This window comes from Amblyomma mixtum, chromosome 5, assembly GCF_055824585.1.
Source record: "Amblyomma mixtum isolate Tamu chromosome 5, ASM5582458v1, whole genome shotgun sequence".
Taxonomy (NCBI): domain Eukaryota; kingdom Metazoa; phylum Arthropoda; class Arachnida; order Ixodida; family Ixodidae; genus Amblyomma; species Amblyomma mixtum.
The window spans coordinates 82275909-82292383 of NC_143016.1; the positions used below are offsets into that span (position 1 = coordinate 82275909).

The 16475-nt window shown below is 52.0% G+C and overlaps 1 protein-coding gene across 2 annotated transcripts in view; it reads left to right on the plus strand.

Moving 5' to 3' along the window:
• LOC149342826 (uncharacterized) overlaps positions 1-10256 on the plus strand; it is a 94934-nt gene extending 84678 nt beyond the window's left edge. For both annotated transcript variants that reach the window (XM_089545308.1, XM_089545307.1), the window contains 2 exons: positions 9382-9492; positions 10075-10256. In XM_089545308.1, the coding sequence (XP_089401434.1) occupies positions 9382-9492; positions 10075-10230 (267 nt within the window). In that variant the 3' untranslated portion in view covers positions 10231-10256. The remainder of the gene's footprint in view (positions 1-9381; positions 9493-10074) is intronic.
• Positions 10257-16475: the final 6219 nt, after the last annotated feature.

Genomic DNA, 16475 nt, shown 5'->3' on the forward strand with positions numbered 1-16475 from the left:
AAAGCGCCAATGGGATGATGGAACAGGCGAGGAGAGTGCATTGCGAATTGCTACATGCTTGTGCGTAGACAGTAGGTTGCTTACCTTGGTTTTCGCGCTAAATGAAAGTTTATTTGGCTGTGTCTAAAGGTACGTTTTGGTACGGGCATGGCATTTTTTCCCCGGGTACGTGGGACGGATCTGATCTGTGTTTTGATGCTGTGGCTGAAGGTACGTCAGACGGACCCGGTACCTTTTTTCCCCGAGTATGTCGGAGAGATCGAAATGTGTTTCTCAAAGACCATCATATTGTTACGGGATTGGAGAAACGCAGGAAGGGCAAGGCCGGAGAACAAAAGAAGAAGAGGTTGAGAGTGTTGTGCCCCGCTGGACGCTGATTCCCGCTCGCCGATCGAACCTCTCGCCGCTGGCCTGTTGAACCAGCTAGAACACCCCGGCTATAAAGATTATAGCCGTAACATCTTGGTGGAGGCGCGGGGTAACGATCTCAGCAACAAAACGGCGCAGCAACAACTGGAGCAGCCTCGCCGGCGTCGTCGCCTTGCCGGCCTGGAACCGCTGACCGAAACCATGCAGTCTCCCGAAGAGCCATCCGCAGCACGAAGTGACGCTGCGATCCAAGTTTCAGACCAGCGTGTGGCCACAGCGACCGGTTCAACGCAGCACTATCGGGAGCCTCGCAGTTTCGCCGGAGCAGCAGGCGAGGACGTGGAGGAATGGCTGACCCATTACAAAAGGGTGAGCCGCTATAACCGCTGGGACGCCGCCACTCAGCTAGCCAACGTGGTCTTCTTTCTGACCCATACAGCTTTGGTGTGGTTTGAGAACCACGAGGACTCCTTCACCACCTGGGACCGCTTCGTAACTGAACTGCGACAGTGTTTTGGCGATTGCCTCGCGCGCCGCAAGCGGGCCGAACAAACGCTGGCACACAGGGCTCAGTTACCGGGCGAAACGTGCACGACCTACATAGAAGAAATACTTAAGTTATGCAAAACAACGAACGCTAATATGACCGAGGATGATAAAGTAGGACATCTTCTGAAGGGAATTGCAGAAGATGTGTACAATTTTCTAATCACCAAAGATGACTTGGGGGCCGTCTCAGACGTCATTCGGCACGTCCGCACATTCGAGACGTTGAAGACTCGTCGTATTACGCCTAAATTTTGGCGACTGGCTAACGTTCCAACTGTGGCCAGCGTCGAAGAGCGTTTTACGGATCTCTCAACGACGATCCGCCAGATCGTTCGCGAGGAACTTCTGAGATTCGAGCCCCATGCACGGTGTCCTCCATCTGTGCCGTCTGAAGTTCCCGTTTATCAAAGTTCTCCATTAGTAGTCCCCTCGATGCCTGGGCTGAGTTCTGTAAACACTGCACACACGTCCAGGTTCGGTGGACCCAGCCATCCCTATCACTCCTACCCACGCTCGGCGGACTTCGAATTGAACTACGATCCAGAATATGAACATCGTTCAAGACCGCCTGCACCCTCCTTCCGGCGCCCAGCCAGAAGGCCTGAGGACGCGCGTGGGTATTCAGTGCTTCCCGCCTCGTCAGAGTCTTCAAGCGAACAAGCTCCTCGTCGCACCGCTCCCGTTTGCCGCCGCTGCGGCATCGAGGGGCACATTGCTCGCTATTGCCGCCGCCGTCCACCACCTCGATACGAGCGGCCCGTCCATCCTCCTCCGCCCGTCAACAATGCGTACGACCCTCCTTTTCAACGGCCCTTGACCTCGAGCGACTATCCTCTGCCCGACGGACAACGCAGCCACTCTCCCGTCTCCGACCGAAGTTTCTCACCACCCCCTTCCTCTTCTGTGCGCCGTTATTCGTCACCCCGGCGACGTTCCCCATCGCCTTCGCCGGGAAACTAGTCAGCGCGGCCGCGGGAGGTGAGGCCGCTGGAGACTGTGCGCTGCGTTTAGAAATTCCTCCCTCAATTGTTATGCTGAAGAACACAGTTCATGTGCTTGTAGATGGTGTGCCCACAATGGCGTTAGTGGATACGGGTGCAACTGTCTCAATTATGAGTTTGTCATTCAAGAACCAGTTAGGCCGCAAAGTTATGTTTCTTTGGGACCGCAGTGTTAATTTTCATGGCGCGGGCGGTGAGTTATTGTGCCCCTTGGGGATATGCAGTGCTGTGGTGTACCTCGGCGGAGCCATTTTTACAGCGGAGTTTGCAGTGCTTCCGAGATGTACGCATGACGTTATCTTAGGTATTGACTTTTTACGAATGTGTGGCGCAACTGTTGACTGTCGCTCTGGGGAACTCTGCGTTGATGGTTCCCTTCCATCTGGACTCTTCGAAGAGACGCCGGCTCGACAAGATGTGTTTTGTGTATCCGAGGATACCAGTGTGCCCCCGCTTTCTATCAAGTGCGTCCCAGTTTCATGCCCCAGCCGTGCTTCCGATACCTTCGATGCCACAGTGGCGCCTCTATATTCTAACTGCGCTAAGAAACTCATTCTGGTTCCACATTGCCTGGTGTCAGTGTTCCAGGGCAGGACCCAGTTGTGGGCCATCAACTGTTCTTCGCAACCAGTTGTTTTACCAGTTCACATGAAGGTCGCCACGTGTAATCAAGATGTCCCTGCCTCGGTGGCTTTGGTTGCTGACGCACCAGACGCAGTAGCTGCTACTCCAGCCACTGACTCACAGCTGCGTCGGATGATCAGCAAGTCTCTGAACAGTGTCGAGCGTGATGCCTTAGAAGCCTTGCTGGTCAAATACTCGTCTATCTTTGACTTTTCAGAGCCCAGTGGTTCCCGTAGCATTCCCGTGTCACGTACACGGCATAGGATTGACACCGGTTACTCACACCCAATTCGACAGAAGCCGTACAGAGTGTCCCCAACAGAACGACAGGTCATCAATCAACAAGTTCGGGATATGCTGCAAAAGGGTGTTATACAAGAGTCCTGCAGTCCTTGGGCCGCTCCTGGCATTCTGGTCAAAAAGAAAGATGGTACATGGCGCTTTTGTGTGGACTATCGCCGCCTGAATGCTGTAACAAAGAAAGACGTGTACCCGCTTCCTCGGATTGATGATGCCATTGACTGCCTGTTCTCTGCATCGTACTTCTCATCCGTTGACCTACGGTCGGGCTACTGGCAGACCCCTATGCATCCCGAGGACAAAGAGAAGACCGCTTTTATCACACCGGACGGCCTTTTTGAATTTAACGTAATGCCTTTTGGGCTCTGTAATGCTCCTGCAACTTTTGAGCGATTTATGGACGCGATCCTACGTGGCTTGAAATGGCATATTTGTATGTGCTATCTCGATGATGTCGTCATTTTTGGCCGGACATTCAATGAGCACAACGAACGCCTCGCCCTTGTGCTGGATTGCCTGAAACGCGCTGGTCTGGTGCTTAATTCGAAGAAATGTCGTTTCGGTGAACGTCAGACGTTGGTGCTCGGACACCTCGTCGACAGTGAAGGTGTCCGCCCTGACCCGCAGAAGACCGCGGCTGTAGCATCATTTCCAACACCTCAGACTGCAAAGGAACTTCGCAGCTTCCTCGGACTTTGTTCGTATTTTCGCCGCTTTATTCCCCGTTTCGCTGACATCGCTCACCCGCTCACGAGCTTGCTCCACAAAGACGCTCCCTATGATTGGACATCTGAGTGCGATTCTTCTTTTCGTCAGCTTAAGTTTCTCCTCACATCGCATCCAATTCTCCGCCATTTCAATCCTTCTGCCCCAACAGAAGTGCATACTGATGCCAGTGGTGTTGGCATTGGTGCCGTGTTAATTCAGCGTTATGGCGACAAGGAACACGTCATTGCTTATGCCAGCCGTTGCCTGAGCAAACCTGAGCGTAACTATACCATTACTGAACAGGAGTGCCTTGCGGTAGTTTTTGCCGTTCAGCGGTTTCGCTGCTACCTCTATGGGCGACCTTTCACAGTGGTTACCGACCACCATTCCCTCTGTTGGCTGATCAACCTCCGTGACCCATCTGGCCGTCTTGCACGGTGGGCAATCCGTTTGCAAGAGTTTGATTATACAGTGTCGTACAAGAGTGGACGCCGACACGCTGACGCAGACTGTCTCTCTCGGTTGCCGCTTGCAACGACGGAATGTGACGCCGACGACTTTGACCACTACATCGCATCCGTAGAACCTAAATTCCCCGATGCCCGTACATTCCACGAGGAGCAACGGAAGGATCAGCATCTCACGTCATTCTTTACCGCTGCGCAGGCCCCTACAACCTCCTGTGCATTCTGTGTACGCGATGGTCTTCTCTACAAGAAGGTCTACTCCGCAACTGGTCTCCATTTCCTTCTGGTTGTGCCTGAAAGTCTACGCTCATCTGTTTTGCGTGTCATGCATGACGATCCCACTTCGGGACACCTGGGTTCTGCGAGGACACTCCACCGCATCCAAGAGCGCTTTTACTGGCCACGTATGCGCGATACGACTGAGAAGTATGTGGCTAGTTGTGCACAGTGTGCGAGTCACAAAGGTTCCACCGGTCCTCCTCCTGGTCTTCTTCACCCGGTGACGCCTTCCAGATCTCCTTTTGAGAAGGTTGGGATAGACCTCTTGGGACCTTTTCCCAAGTCCCATGGCTGCAACCGTTGGATTGTCGTCTGTACAGATTACCACACTCGTTACTGTGAGACAGCTGCTCTCCCCTCGGCTACAGCATTTAACGTCTCTGTCTTTCTGCTGCATTCTGTGATCCTGCGCCATGGACCACCGCGAGTCGTAATCAGCGACCGTGGCCGCCAGTTCACCGCCGATATTGTTGAAGCACTCCTTCGATTGTGCACAGTGCAGTTCAGACATTCTACCCCCTATCATCCACAAACCAATGGTTTAACGGAGCGAACCAACCGGACACTCACCAACATGCTTTCCATGTACGTCGCTCCTGACCACAAAGACTGGGACTCCATCCTACCTTTTATCACATACGCATACAACACCGCTCAACACGAAACTACGGGTTACAGTCCGTTCTTCCTCCTCTATGCCCGCTCTCCACGACACACCATGGACACTATACTTCCGTTCTCCACCGACGATGACCCTGGCATCGCTGAGATCCTCTGCAATGCTGAAGAAGCCCGCCAACTAGCCCGCCTGAGAACTCTCGCCTCACAGGACCGCTCCAAAGCCCGCTACGACGACCATCATCGCCGAGTCACCTACCTCCCTGGTGAGTTGGTCTGGGTTTGGCGTCCACTCAGGAAGCGTGGCTTAAGCCAGAAACTGCTCGCGAACTATACCGGTCCCTATGTCATCTTGGAGCGACTCAGTGACCTCACTTATAGGATTGCACGCGTCACCGCAAGCGGCCGACGTTCTGCCCGCACAGAACTCACCCATGTCGCGCGGCTGAAACTTTGTCATCCACGTGCCGATGCCTGACTCGCCCAGCGGGCTTCGCCTGCGACGGGGGAAGTGTTACGGGATTGGAGAAACGCAGGAAGGGCAAGGCCGGAGAACAAAAGAAGAAGAGGTTGAGAGTGTTGTGCCCCGCTGGACGCTGATTCCCGCTCGCCGATCGAACCTCTCGCCGCTGGCCTGTTGAACCAGCTAGAACACCCCGGCTATAAAGATTATAGCCGTAACAATATTTCACAAAATCTTCTGGTCGGTTCGGTGTCATGGGTACGACGGTGTGTTTCCATCCACTATTGGTTGTATTCACAACAGGGCAAATCCGGGATAGTACGATTGCATAAGTGCGGATCGCATGGTTGCGTACCTTTCTACACAGTTTTACCCATGTCTACCCACTGCCTGGAAAGGGGCGACTGGAGGTCGGTGCGGGTACTTCGAGTGTTCCAGCAATGAACTGTTCGTGCTGCGGCGAGCACGACAAACAGACATCATTTCTTAAAATCACGTACCGTTTGGCACTTGTCGCTGGGTTGCAGCGTGCGAACTGCAAAATCCCACCAGATGAGGAACATATGTGATTTTCTGCTGTGTGCCAAAGTCTGCTTCATGAACATCTTAGTTTTCCTTGCAGCGAGCCGTGTTCTCCTATCGTAGTTGAGTGCGCGCTGCATCTCGGCTCGCGAATGGCGGCGGCTGAGTGGGGACTGTTCGGCTTGCGCTAACCTCGAACCCGTTGAGTTATAAACTCTATGTACGCGAAAGTTAGAGAAGACAAAGCTGCGGGCTGGGTGCTAGCCTATTCTTCTACAAATAACGTCACTATTGTTCGTTCGGAAGCGGATCGTTTTCGCTTGTGGCTTTTCGGTTGCTCTTTTGTGCACTACGATGAAGCACGTTTTTGCATCGACACGCTGGCCGGTCTCGAATAGATTCGACACGCATTTTGCCATGGCTGTGAGGTAGAATCTAAAAATTTTAATGGTGAACATGCTGTTTGCTCTGTTTGACGGTAAAAAAAGAGCTAGCATAGCATCTCTTACGAATTACAAAGTATTACGGACGAGTGTTCTGTACGGTGAGATGCGTGTTGTGCAGGACACGGGTGCTCGGTCCACAGTGCGTACACTTACGCTTCAGAGGTCGGTGCAGATCACACGGTGCGCAAATGATAGTGGCAGCCTGCTTAAATTACGAGCAGATCTAGGCGACAGATTAGACGACTGTTTACAAAGTTCGAAGCGAAGGCACCGATCTAATTCGTATCTCTGCTGGCGTACGTCGCATCGCCTGCTACCGTCGCTTGCATGCAACCTGGTGCGAGTTCGCTGCGCGCAACCTGGCGCGAAGACGCCGGTCCTGTGTCATTTGTGGGAGTGCGGAGATCTATGAATGGGAGGACTTCTTTTTGCAGCTCCTCGAAACTCACAAATGTATCGTTTATCTTTCGTACATTTTGCCGAGATGAGCAAGCAGCCCGACAAGAGTGCGTTGGACGTGACTTAAGCCACGAGCCTAGTGACGTCCGCCGTACCTTTATTAAGAATTGACTGGGTACATCGGGCCTATATCTGGGCAGTTTACTGCCACGCATACTTACAAACTATGGCACGCAACACGGAAACTACCAAGTCTCCCTTTTTTTAAATAACCTAAGAAACAGGATTGATTTCAGGGCATGTAATTCGAAGAAGTCACTAAGAAGATTCCTGCTGGAGAGTGAAATAATAAGTACTTAACTTTATAGTTTATCCTCATGTTGCTTTGTTAGAATACAATAATTTAACTTTCTCTTCGAGCGTGTGCTATGTGTGTTAGATGTATTTTATATGCTTGTTGGGTTAGGTTGGGTTAGGTTAGGTTAGGTTAGGTTGGGTTGGGTTGGGTTGGGTTAGGTTGGGTTAGGTTGGGTTAGGTTGGGTTAGGTTGGGTTAGGTTAGGTTGGGTTGAGTTGTTAGGTTAGGTTGGGATGGGTTAGTTTTAGTGTTTTTACAGTTTGATTTTCTGTTCAATTTCAACGTTTGCTGTCTGTACAAGATGTATGGTATATGCTTGCAAGTTTTGTGTGAAATTTCATCCTGCCTGCTGTTACTGCTCGATAGGACAGGAGCCCCTGTCAGGCTACGCCTATAGCTCCTACTTTATTGCGCGTTTGTTGACTCTATAACAAAGCAAGTAATAAATTCAAACTTCATTATACAAAGACAATTTAAGATCGCGCGCTGTGGCAGTTCCTATTGTAGGTATTCGAACCTTTCGGCCTCGAACTACACAGCGCAGTACTGCGCAGCAGCACTTTAGCCTCGTTCTTTCAGATTGCTTCGTCCGGGCTGCTTTCACATACAAAATAGCCATGCGGGCTGAAAAAAAAAGCAGCATTTTATAACGAAAGGTCTGAAAGGTATTCCGCATGATTCGACGCCCCGTTAGAGTAATGAAAGCTGGACGCGTATTAATGCGATGACCGAGAGCTTCTACTCAACCAGAGTGAGTCGCAGGAGGGACTCGTCGGATTCCTCGTCCTCCGTCTTATTATTGGTTTACTCAGTAGAGCTTCGCCGATACGTTTAAGGAAAAAAAAAATGCGATAAAGATGTATTATCTCGGTAAATGGATGACATAACTACGATTGAGGTTGTCGAGCGAAAAAGTGTGCGCTTTATCTGCAACAGATATAGGCGCACCGACTCTCCGACGCAGATGCTATCTGAGACTGGGCTTGATCCGCTAGCTAGTCGTGCGACGCTCCACCGTCTGAAGTTTCTGTAAATTATTTTGCATAACAAACTTAAAGTTGATTCTGCTACATACATTACCTTGAACACTTCCAGAGAAACGCGTCCCAAAAATGAACTAACCATACAAGAATACTTCTGCGCTAATACCTTTATGCGCTCTTTTTTTCCCGCGAGCTGTGCGGGGAAGGGAGCTCCCTAGATGGTTGAGTGATTGTACAGCCAACTACTGAGAAATATTTGGCGCTAGCTGGCAAAAGTGTATTGTCAGGGAACAAACTGATTTTTTTTTACTTTTTCTAACATTTTTGGAGGTTTTCCATGTATTTGTATTTCCATTTGTTTCTTTTGTATTTCTCGTGACCATTTATGAAGTGAAAAGGTGATTATTCATGCGTAATCATTGTATTGCCTTTTTCCAATGCCTCTTCCCATTGTCCTCATAATTTTCACTGTCCTTTTTGTATACTTGACATAGTGTTTATGCCTGGTCGACTGCTTGTCTGCGGCGAAAACCCACTCCTTAAAAAATCCCTCAAAAAAGGGCTGGCAGTATAATTAATTAATTAAATAAATTAAAAATTGAACGGCTCAATTAGGTACAATACCATTTATTACAGTTTCACTGCACAAAAATATCAATCACCATTCTTTTGGCCCAAGGTTGGACCAGCTCCTTTTCTAGAGCTCGCAGATTGGTAGCACATCTGATCCGTCGATAGCAATGGTGAAAGTAGCCAAGATCTCCTCCTCGTTGTTTTCGGATACTTTACTTCCTCTTATTAACGCAGTGCAGTACAATATCCGCTGAAACTGACTGCCGCAGCGCTCTTGATCTCCATGCTACATTTCCCAGGCCCAGGCCCGTTCTCAGATGCTCCTTCTTTATTGCTTCACCCTTGGCCGCTTTGCATTTAAGTGTTGTAAAAAAGCCACCACAATGGGTGACTGCCGCTGCGTTCTATATAGGTCATGACGCGTGCCCCCTGATTGGGACCACTTGTATGGTTGCCTCAGTGCGGTTGTCGATAGACATACACAGGGGTAGAATTCGACGAAAATTTCAATGCAGTATCCAGGAAATAGGGTTATTTCTAAACGTATTAACTGGAAGAAGAATTGTGTAAGACTCTTATCAGGCATTTTTATTGAACCTGGAAGTCGTATGATCCAGGAACATATCAGCGAGGTTCGAATGTATTACAAACGAGGAATGCTTACTGTGTTGTTCTTGGCTGTCTGTCTCGTCAACCCCGGTTCCATATTGCTTTTTCGCTTAGGTGTGCAAATTGAACCTCACCTGCCACCGGGCACACGTAGAGAAGAGCTGCTACGACAAGGTCGGAGACACGTGGTACGGCTTCGTGGACGAAGAGGCCGTCGCCTCCAAGGTAAGCTGCGGTCACTGGGGTCATTTCAGATCCCGAGTGCGAATGTTCGAAAGATAATCCGAGAGAGCTGTAGTAGCGTGTATTGGTAGAGACACTTGAACCTATAAAAGGATGCGAACGTAGGCAGGGGCTAAATTATGCTCTCTCCCCCCCCCCCCCCCCCACCCCACGTACACACGCACACACACCTCAAGCGAGAAATTTTAGAGAGGAAAACCAAGCTGAACTCTGTGTATTGATGAAAAAAGCCGAGGAAATGCACGGTTCAAATCCCCCCCCCCCTCCCCCCCGTACCCTCCTAAAGTTACCCATAAATCCGCCCCTGAACTTAGCTTACATATGAGCGCCTTCTCAAGCACCGGAAGGCTCGAGCGCTCTACCAGGGCCAGTGATTAGCGACGCCATCTATTGGATGCCCTCACAAAGCTCCACAAGATGGAAGCACTAGCTGCGTGTTCTTGACAACAGAGTTGGTTCTCTTCTATTATGCTCCCTGGTAGCAACATAGATCGGACGAGGGCGAGACTGCTGAAACTAATTGAGATCGGTTCTGCTTCGAAACCGATCCACTGGCCTGCGCAGGCCAAGTGGCTCCTGAAGGACGGCTGGGAGAACCTGTGCGTGGTGGCGTGGCACGTGGACTCGGACGACGTGAAGGGCAGCTGTCGGGGCAGTGCGGACACGGCGTACCCGCTGCTGCGGAGCCTCAGTCAGGCCACTGCCGAACTGGCGTACTGACGGCGAGCGGCTGCAAGCCTCACACCATCCACATCGTCATCTTTTTTTTCATTAAATGCCCACATATGTGCCACCATGGAGGAAACTGGTTAATAATTCTCCGAAGTACGCAATATGCCCACATCCCGCTGCCGTATGCCAAAATCTTATTATGTCTCGTTATAACGAAGTCGAAGGAAGCTCGTGATTTCGTTATAGCTGTCGGTTCGTTACAGCTGTAGATGACATTAGCCACATCTGTCGCATGTCGGCGGGCTTCTTGTATCTGTGCAGACAGGGGATATCATAACTGGCGTTTACTCTGCCGCCGATCTGCAATGTGGGTGCCTTCAACACGGGCGGCCCTAGACGCGTGGAGAGGCTGACATATTCGGTTATAGATGCCACTTGATGTCATTCTGTACGCAACCGAATGTCAGCCTCGCCAACGCGCTCCCTAATAAACGGGCCTTGAAGTAATGTCGTAAAGGACAGGATGATGCCCATCCAGAATATAATACTCTTGTTCCTTCTGCGCTGAGGCCGATGCGAATCATTGGGAAAGAGTGCGACGTCGCTGGTGGAGGACGAGTAGGCGATACCGAAGGCTGACTTTCCCCTCAGAAAACGGAACTGATCAGCATAGATGGTAAGTATCGTACCAATACCGACATGCGCATCTCTCGCTATACTGGGCCGTACACCACACCGTCCCAGAACGGACAGATCAGATACTCGGTTTACCTATCGCCAGCTGTAGCAGCCCCAAAAGTGGGTGCGCAATTTGCAACAAGCATGGCCGGCCATGCTCACACAGCATGTCGCCTCTCTGACAAGTTCAGAGGAGCAAGACAACATGCCGCACCCTAAGTATGGTAGTTGCCGTAGGAAAGGTTTTTTACGCCACTCTCATATACTGTATTCCCTCTTACCGACATCCAAGAATCTCGAACGCCTTCACAGGTCTACACAACGAACCATTACTTTGCTCCCTGAGCACACCAAGGTACCTGCACTTGAACGCACTGCTGCCTTGACACCAGTGCAGGACATCCCCGAGGCCAATATCCGACGTTACAATCACTTCGAAGATACCCTGCAAGGACGGCGATTTCTGGCTTGGGACTTCCAGCGACATGATAATGCTCCCCTACTCACTCAGCCTCTATCCACATGGGATAATCGGGTCGTTTCTCGACGGCTGTGTCGCCCCATAGCTCGCGATAATGTTCCCCTCCGCTTGCTCCATGCAATGCGTCAGCTTGCAAATGCGCACTCGGATACTCTTACACTGATTCCGCTCGCTCTGGCGAACAAGCTCGAATGGCGTGGGCTTGTACGCAGACATCCGTCTACTTGGGGGGCTTACACCTTCTTTCCAGTACCCTCATGCACGCTATGATTCTCGTAATCTGTGGAGCCATTGCCGCCCACACGCCGGTATCGAACCAGTCAGTCTTGACTGATTCACGCGCGGATCACTCCGCCCTGCCTCGGAGATGCCACGGCCATTCAACGCATCCTGCGAAAGCATCACAGGCATGCACAGGCAGGTAGTCAGTTCAATAGGACACCGGGGCATACGGTTTTACCGGGGGCAATATGGCGGTACATGCCACAGCAGCGACTGCAGGTGTGACGATGTCAGCAACCCCTCTGTGCACCTTAGTGAAAAAAATGTCATTTCTGAACGCCAATGATAGGACGAAAGATTGGAGGAACGGGAGACAATTCCCATAATCGTGCCACGACTGCGTGAGATGATGTGTTGGTTTCTGTTACGTTGTTTTGTACCTAGTTCTTATATAGGCTGGCTCAGAGCAATAAAACACAGTTGTTAGTCAGCGCTTGTGTTCGCGTCCTTCTCGTCTCGTCCTTGTTACTGCTGCGCTGCAATTTTTCCAGTCACGATCAATTTTTCATTATCTCCACGCCTTAGGGCAACCCGTACGACCTCCTAAGCTACACAAACTTCTCAATGCACTACGCCCGCGCGTCTCTCCGTATACTTCTAGTCGTTCCCGCGCTTTAGAGAACCTATCCCGCGGTTCTCTTTTCTTGCAAGGCCCGCTTTACGCGTTCCCTAGAGGTCTTCATCAATAAGGTTTATGTTGACTCCGCATGTACCCCATACTGTGGCGAAATGGCGATGGCCGTGACATCACCGCGGCAACGGGCTCGCATTGTGGGCTGCACTGCCACGCGGACCTGAAGCTCGTTCCACCTCTGCTCTCTGGATTTAGGCGTGCCCTGCGTTAGCTTCCTTACTGCTGTGCTGGCTCGAAAATTTTATTTCCTGTCATTCGAGCCTGTAAACATGGCTGAATGGTCAGTCGACCTGTTTCTGCTGCCCAAATTTCCAAGTAACTTCGCAGGCACTTACTACGCGTTCAAAACACTTTCCGAACGCCACCGGGTACGGAGCTACAAGTTTTTCACGGAGTCCTGCGTCAGTTTACGGACGCTGAACACCAAGAAATGTACGAAGCAAGTGTAATTTTAGTTTACGGCTAAAAATGCGCATTTCGGTCTAGTTTGAGTCAGTTTTTATTTGGTTCGATACTTTTTGCGATCGGGCGTGCCGCTTGAATTGCTGTTGTGGTAGCGTCCCTCGGCGACTTTGAGGCCAACCTGCAGGAGGCGGCGACCACAGTGGACCGTTATGCTCGCCGCTGCAGCCTCCAATGCTCCACTCAAAAGTCTGAATTTGTGCACATAGCCCTCACCAAAGTGCACAGCCAAAATTTCATTGTCTCTTGAGGCAGGTCCAATCCCTAAAAATGCTGAATTCCGGGTACTGGGGCTCTTTATACATTTAGACAGACGGTCAGAAACAACATCGGCCAAACTTCGTCAGGTGGGGGACCTGGTGGGCCGCTTGGTCCGCCGGGTTTCTAACAAGCGCGGGGGGTTACGATGTAAGGACGCCTTGCGGCTGGCGCATGCATTTGTAACAAGTCGAATTCTATATTCGACTCCATACCTCCACCTGCGGAAGTAAGGCGAGGATTCACTCGAAGTCATCCTCGGCAAAATTATTAAGCGGGCTCTGGACCTCCCCGCGAACACCTCCAACAAGCGCCTCCTGGGGTTCGGCATGTTGAACACATTTCGGGAGCTCCGGGAAGCCCACTTGACCAACCAATACACACGTCTCTCAAAGACATCGTCGGGTCGCCGCCTCCTTGCCCGACTACACATCCAACACACCACTCTCATGGAAGAGCGCGTACTTATTCCATCCCAGCGGAGGTACGCCCTCTTCCCACGAACATGAACCGTGAGGACCATAATGCCCGGTGCTTGGCGCGGGCAGCAGCCATGGCCCGCCACTATGGATCGAAACCCGGCGTATTCTACGTTGATGCCTCCGGCCCCCCACCATGGGGGATGGTACACGGCCGCAGTCGTCCAGGAATCCAAAACAGTGAACGGCCTTACTTTACGAGCGAGCCCGTGACATAACACACGCGGAGGAAGTCGCCATTGCGTTGGCTGCATCTGATCCCACTTCAAAAACAATTATTTCCGACTCGCGAGGGGACTGTCGGAACGTCGAACAGGGCTGGGTACCGTACCTAGCCTAACGCATTCTCCAAAACAGGTGGTGGTGAAAACTTTTAATTACTGAAATAGAGTTTGGGAGCCACAGAGTGACCCCGCTACATGGTCGGCGTCCCTAGTCCGGGACACCGCATGACAATGCCCCGTCTCTCGCCCTTTTCACCAGAGCCCTTTGGGACTCAAGCGAGGAGCATTTGAGGAGGGCAGTCTCCCATGCCTCTCTGTAAGGGGTAGGGGAAGGGGGGAGGTGGGGATTTTGAGTACATGCCCACACCATGTGGAAGATATCACAGGTCTCCCCACAGTGCGGGCATCGCCCATCCGTGTTAGGATCGTAATGCTTTAAGATTGCAGGACAGAGTAGAGTACCTGTCTGCAGGCGCCTTAAAGTTCGCTCCTCCGTCTTACTCAGCCCCTTTGCAGGGGTCGGGAAAAGGCGGTGGATGTCGCTATAATGCGTTATAATTTCCCTGAATCGCAGCAGCGGCTGGTTAGTCTCCGAGCCAGAAGAGCTGGGATGAGGAGCCCGGTGAGTAAGCGCTCGGGCAGCCGCGTCAGCGGCCTCATTACCTCGTAAGCCCTGGTGGCCAGGAGCCCAAATGATTCTTTTGGGTGTTGGATCAGTGGCAGTCCGTCTTAGAATACAAGCAGCTAAGGGGGAGATCTCCCCTGCCAAGTAATGATCACATGCTTTTCGGGAGTCCGTAATGATGATTCTCGAATTGGCGTGGGCGGCAAAAACGCTATCGCTATTTCCTCGGCTCGCATTGAATTCGGGGCTCGAAAAGAGAGTCCATCAACGTGCATTTCCTGGTGAATGACAGCGGCCGCGTAAAATCCCGTGGGCGATGGCCCTGCTACGTCTACATAATATACACCGGGTCGGGAGCCGTGTTGTCTCTCAAGAGCCCGAGCCCACGCTTGTCGCCTGTTTACGTGCATGTCGGTGTCCATGTTACGGGGGAGCGGGGAGACCCAGAGCATATGGCGCCACAGTACTGGGATACGCTCCGCCCCCTCTGGAGTGCAGTCGTGTTGGATGTGTAAGCGGTTTAGCAGGCGGCGCCCAGGGGCCGTCTGCATGAGCCGCGTGTATTGGTTCACGAGGTGGGCCTCCCGCAGCTCCTGGTAGGAGTTTAGCACCCCCAATGCCTTGAGTTTGGCATTAGAGGTAGCCACCGGGAGATCCAGGGCTCGCTTAGTTGCCTTGCGGATGATGACGTCTATTCGCGCCTCGTCTTGCTTAGTAGTGCGGAGATATGGCACGGCGTTGAGGATCCGGCTAGTCACGAAGGCATAGACGAGCCGAAGCGCGTCCCTGCCCCGCAGACCGCCCCGCTTGTTGGAAACGCGGCGGATCATGCGCCCTACCTGTTCGCCTACTCTCTTGAGTTTCACAATGGTGGAGTCTGGTCTGAGTCTGTGGTTAATGAAAAGGCCCAGAATACGGAGCTCCTCCACCTCTCTAATAGGACCTCTTGACAGAGAGATGTGTATTGCTGTCCTATCCTTTGGGTTCGCTCTGACATGCAGAAGCTCTGATTTCGCTGGTGCACATTGGAGACCACAGTCATTAGCATACGCATCGACTATGGAAGCAGCCTGCTGAAGGCGGTCCTCCATGTCCCCAAGGATCTCCTGAGTGGTCCAAATTGTAATATTATCTGCATATAACGCGTGTTGAATGCCTTCCACCCGGGCCAATTGGCTTGGGAGGCGCATCATAGCAATGTTGAACAGGAGCGGTGATGCTCCAAAACAGCGTCTACTCCGGGGACCCCGCTCACCGGCGTATCGTTTGGGGTCCTACTCACATGGGCCTTGAGGGAAATGAGGCAGCTGACGCCGCCGCCTGCGTGCTCTCTCACCGGACATTCCCCTCCGACCCCGACGATCAGGAACTCGAATTCACTCCAGCTTACACCTTCATAGACATTTTTTTACTTTGTTAATCTGGCCGCGGTCTTTATCCCCGCCCGTGTAAAGGTCTCTCAAAGGCGGAGGAGCGGCTTCTCCTTCGCCTGTATACTAATACTTTGCTATGCCCGGCAGCTCTCAAACACTTCGACCCTTCTTTCTCGGGCAGCTGTCCGCACTGTGCGTAGAAGTCTTCAGACATCTACCACATGGTGTGGGCCTGCCCCTAAAACCCTGCTATCCCCCCTCACCCCAACCCAACCCGGGAGGACTGGGAGGCGACCCTGCTCGGCTGCTCTGATCTGCAGGCCCAACGGGCCTTGGTCGCGCGAGCCCGGGCGGCGACCAACGCCACTGGGGTCCCAAACTAGGGACCTACACCTAGTACTTGTAAGGGCTGGCCCCCTCTGGGCCAGCTCGTACATAACCGCTTTAAGTGTATCTGTATATAAATGTTTTCCACTACCACCACCACCAAAGGATAGGACAGCAATACACATCTCTCTGTCAGGAGGTCCTATTAGAGAGGTAGAGGAGCTCCGTATTCTGGGCCTTTTCATTCACCACAGACTCAGACCGGACTCCACTATTGTGAAACTCTAGAGGGTAGGCGAACAGGTACGGCGCATGATCCGCCGCGTTTCCAACAAGCGGGGCGGTCTGCGGGGCAGGGACGCGCTTCGGCTCGTCTATGCTTTCGTGACTAAGCCGGATCCTCTACGCCGTGCCATATCTCCGCACTACTAAGCAAGACGAGGCGCGAATGGTCATCATCCGCAAGGCAA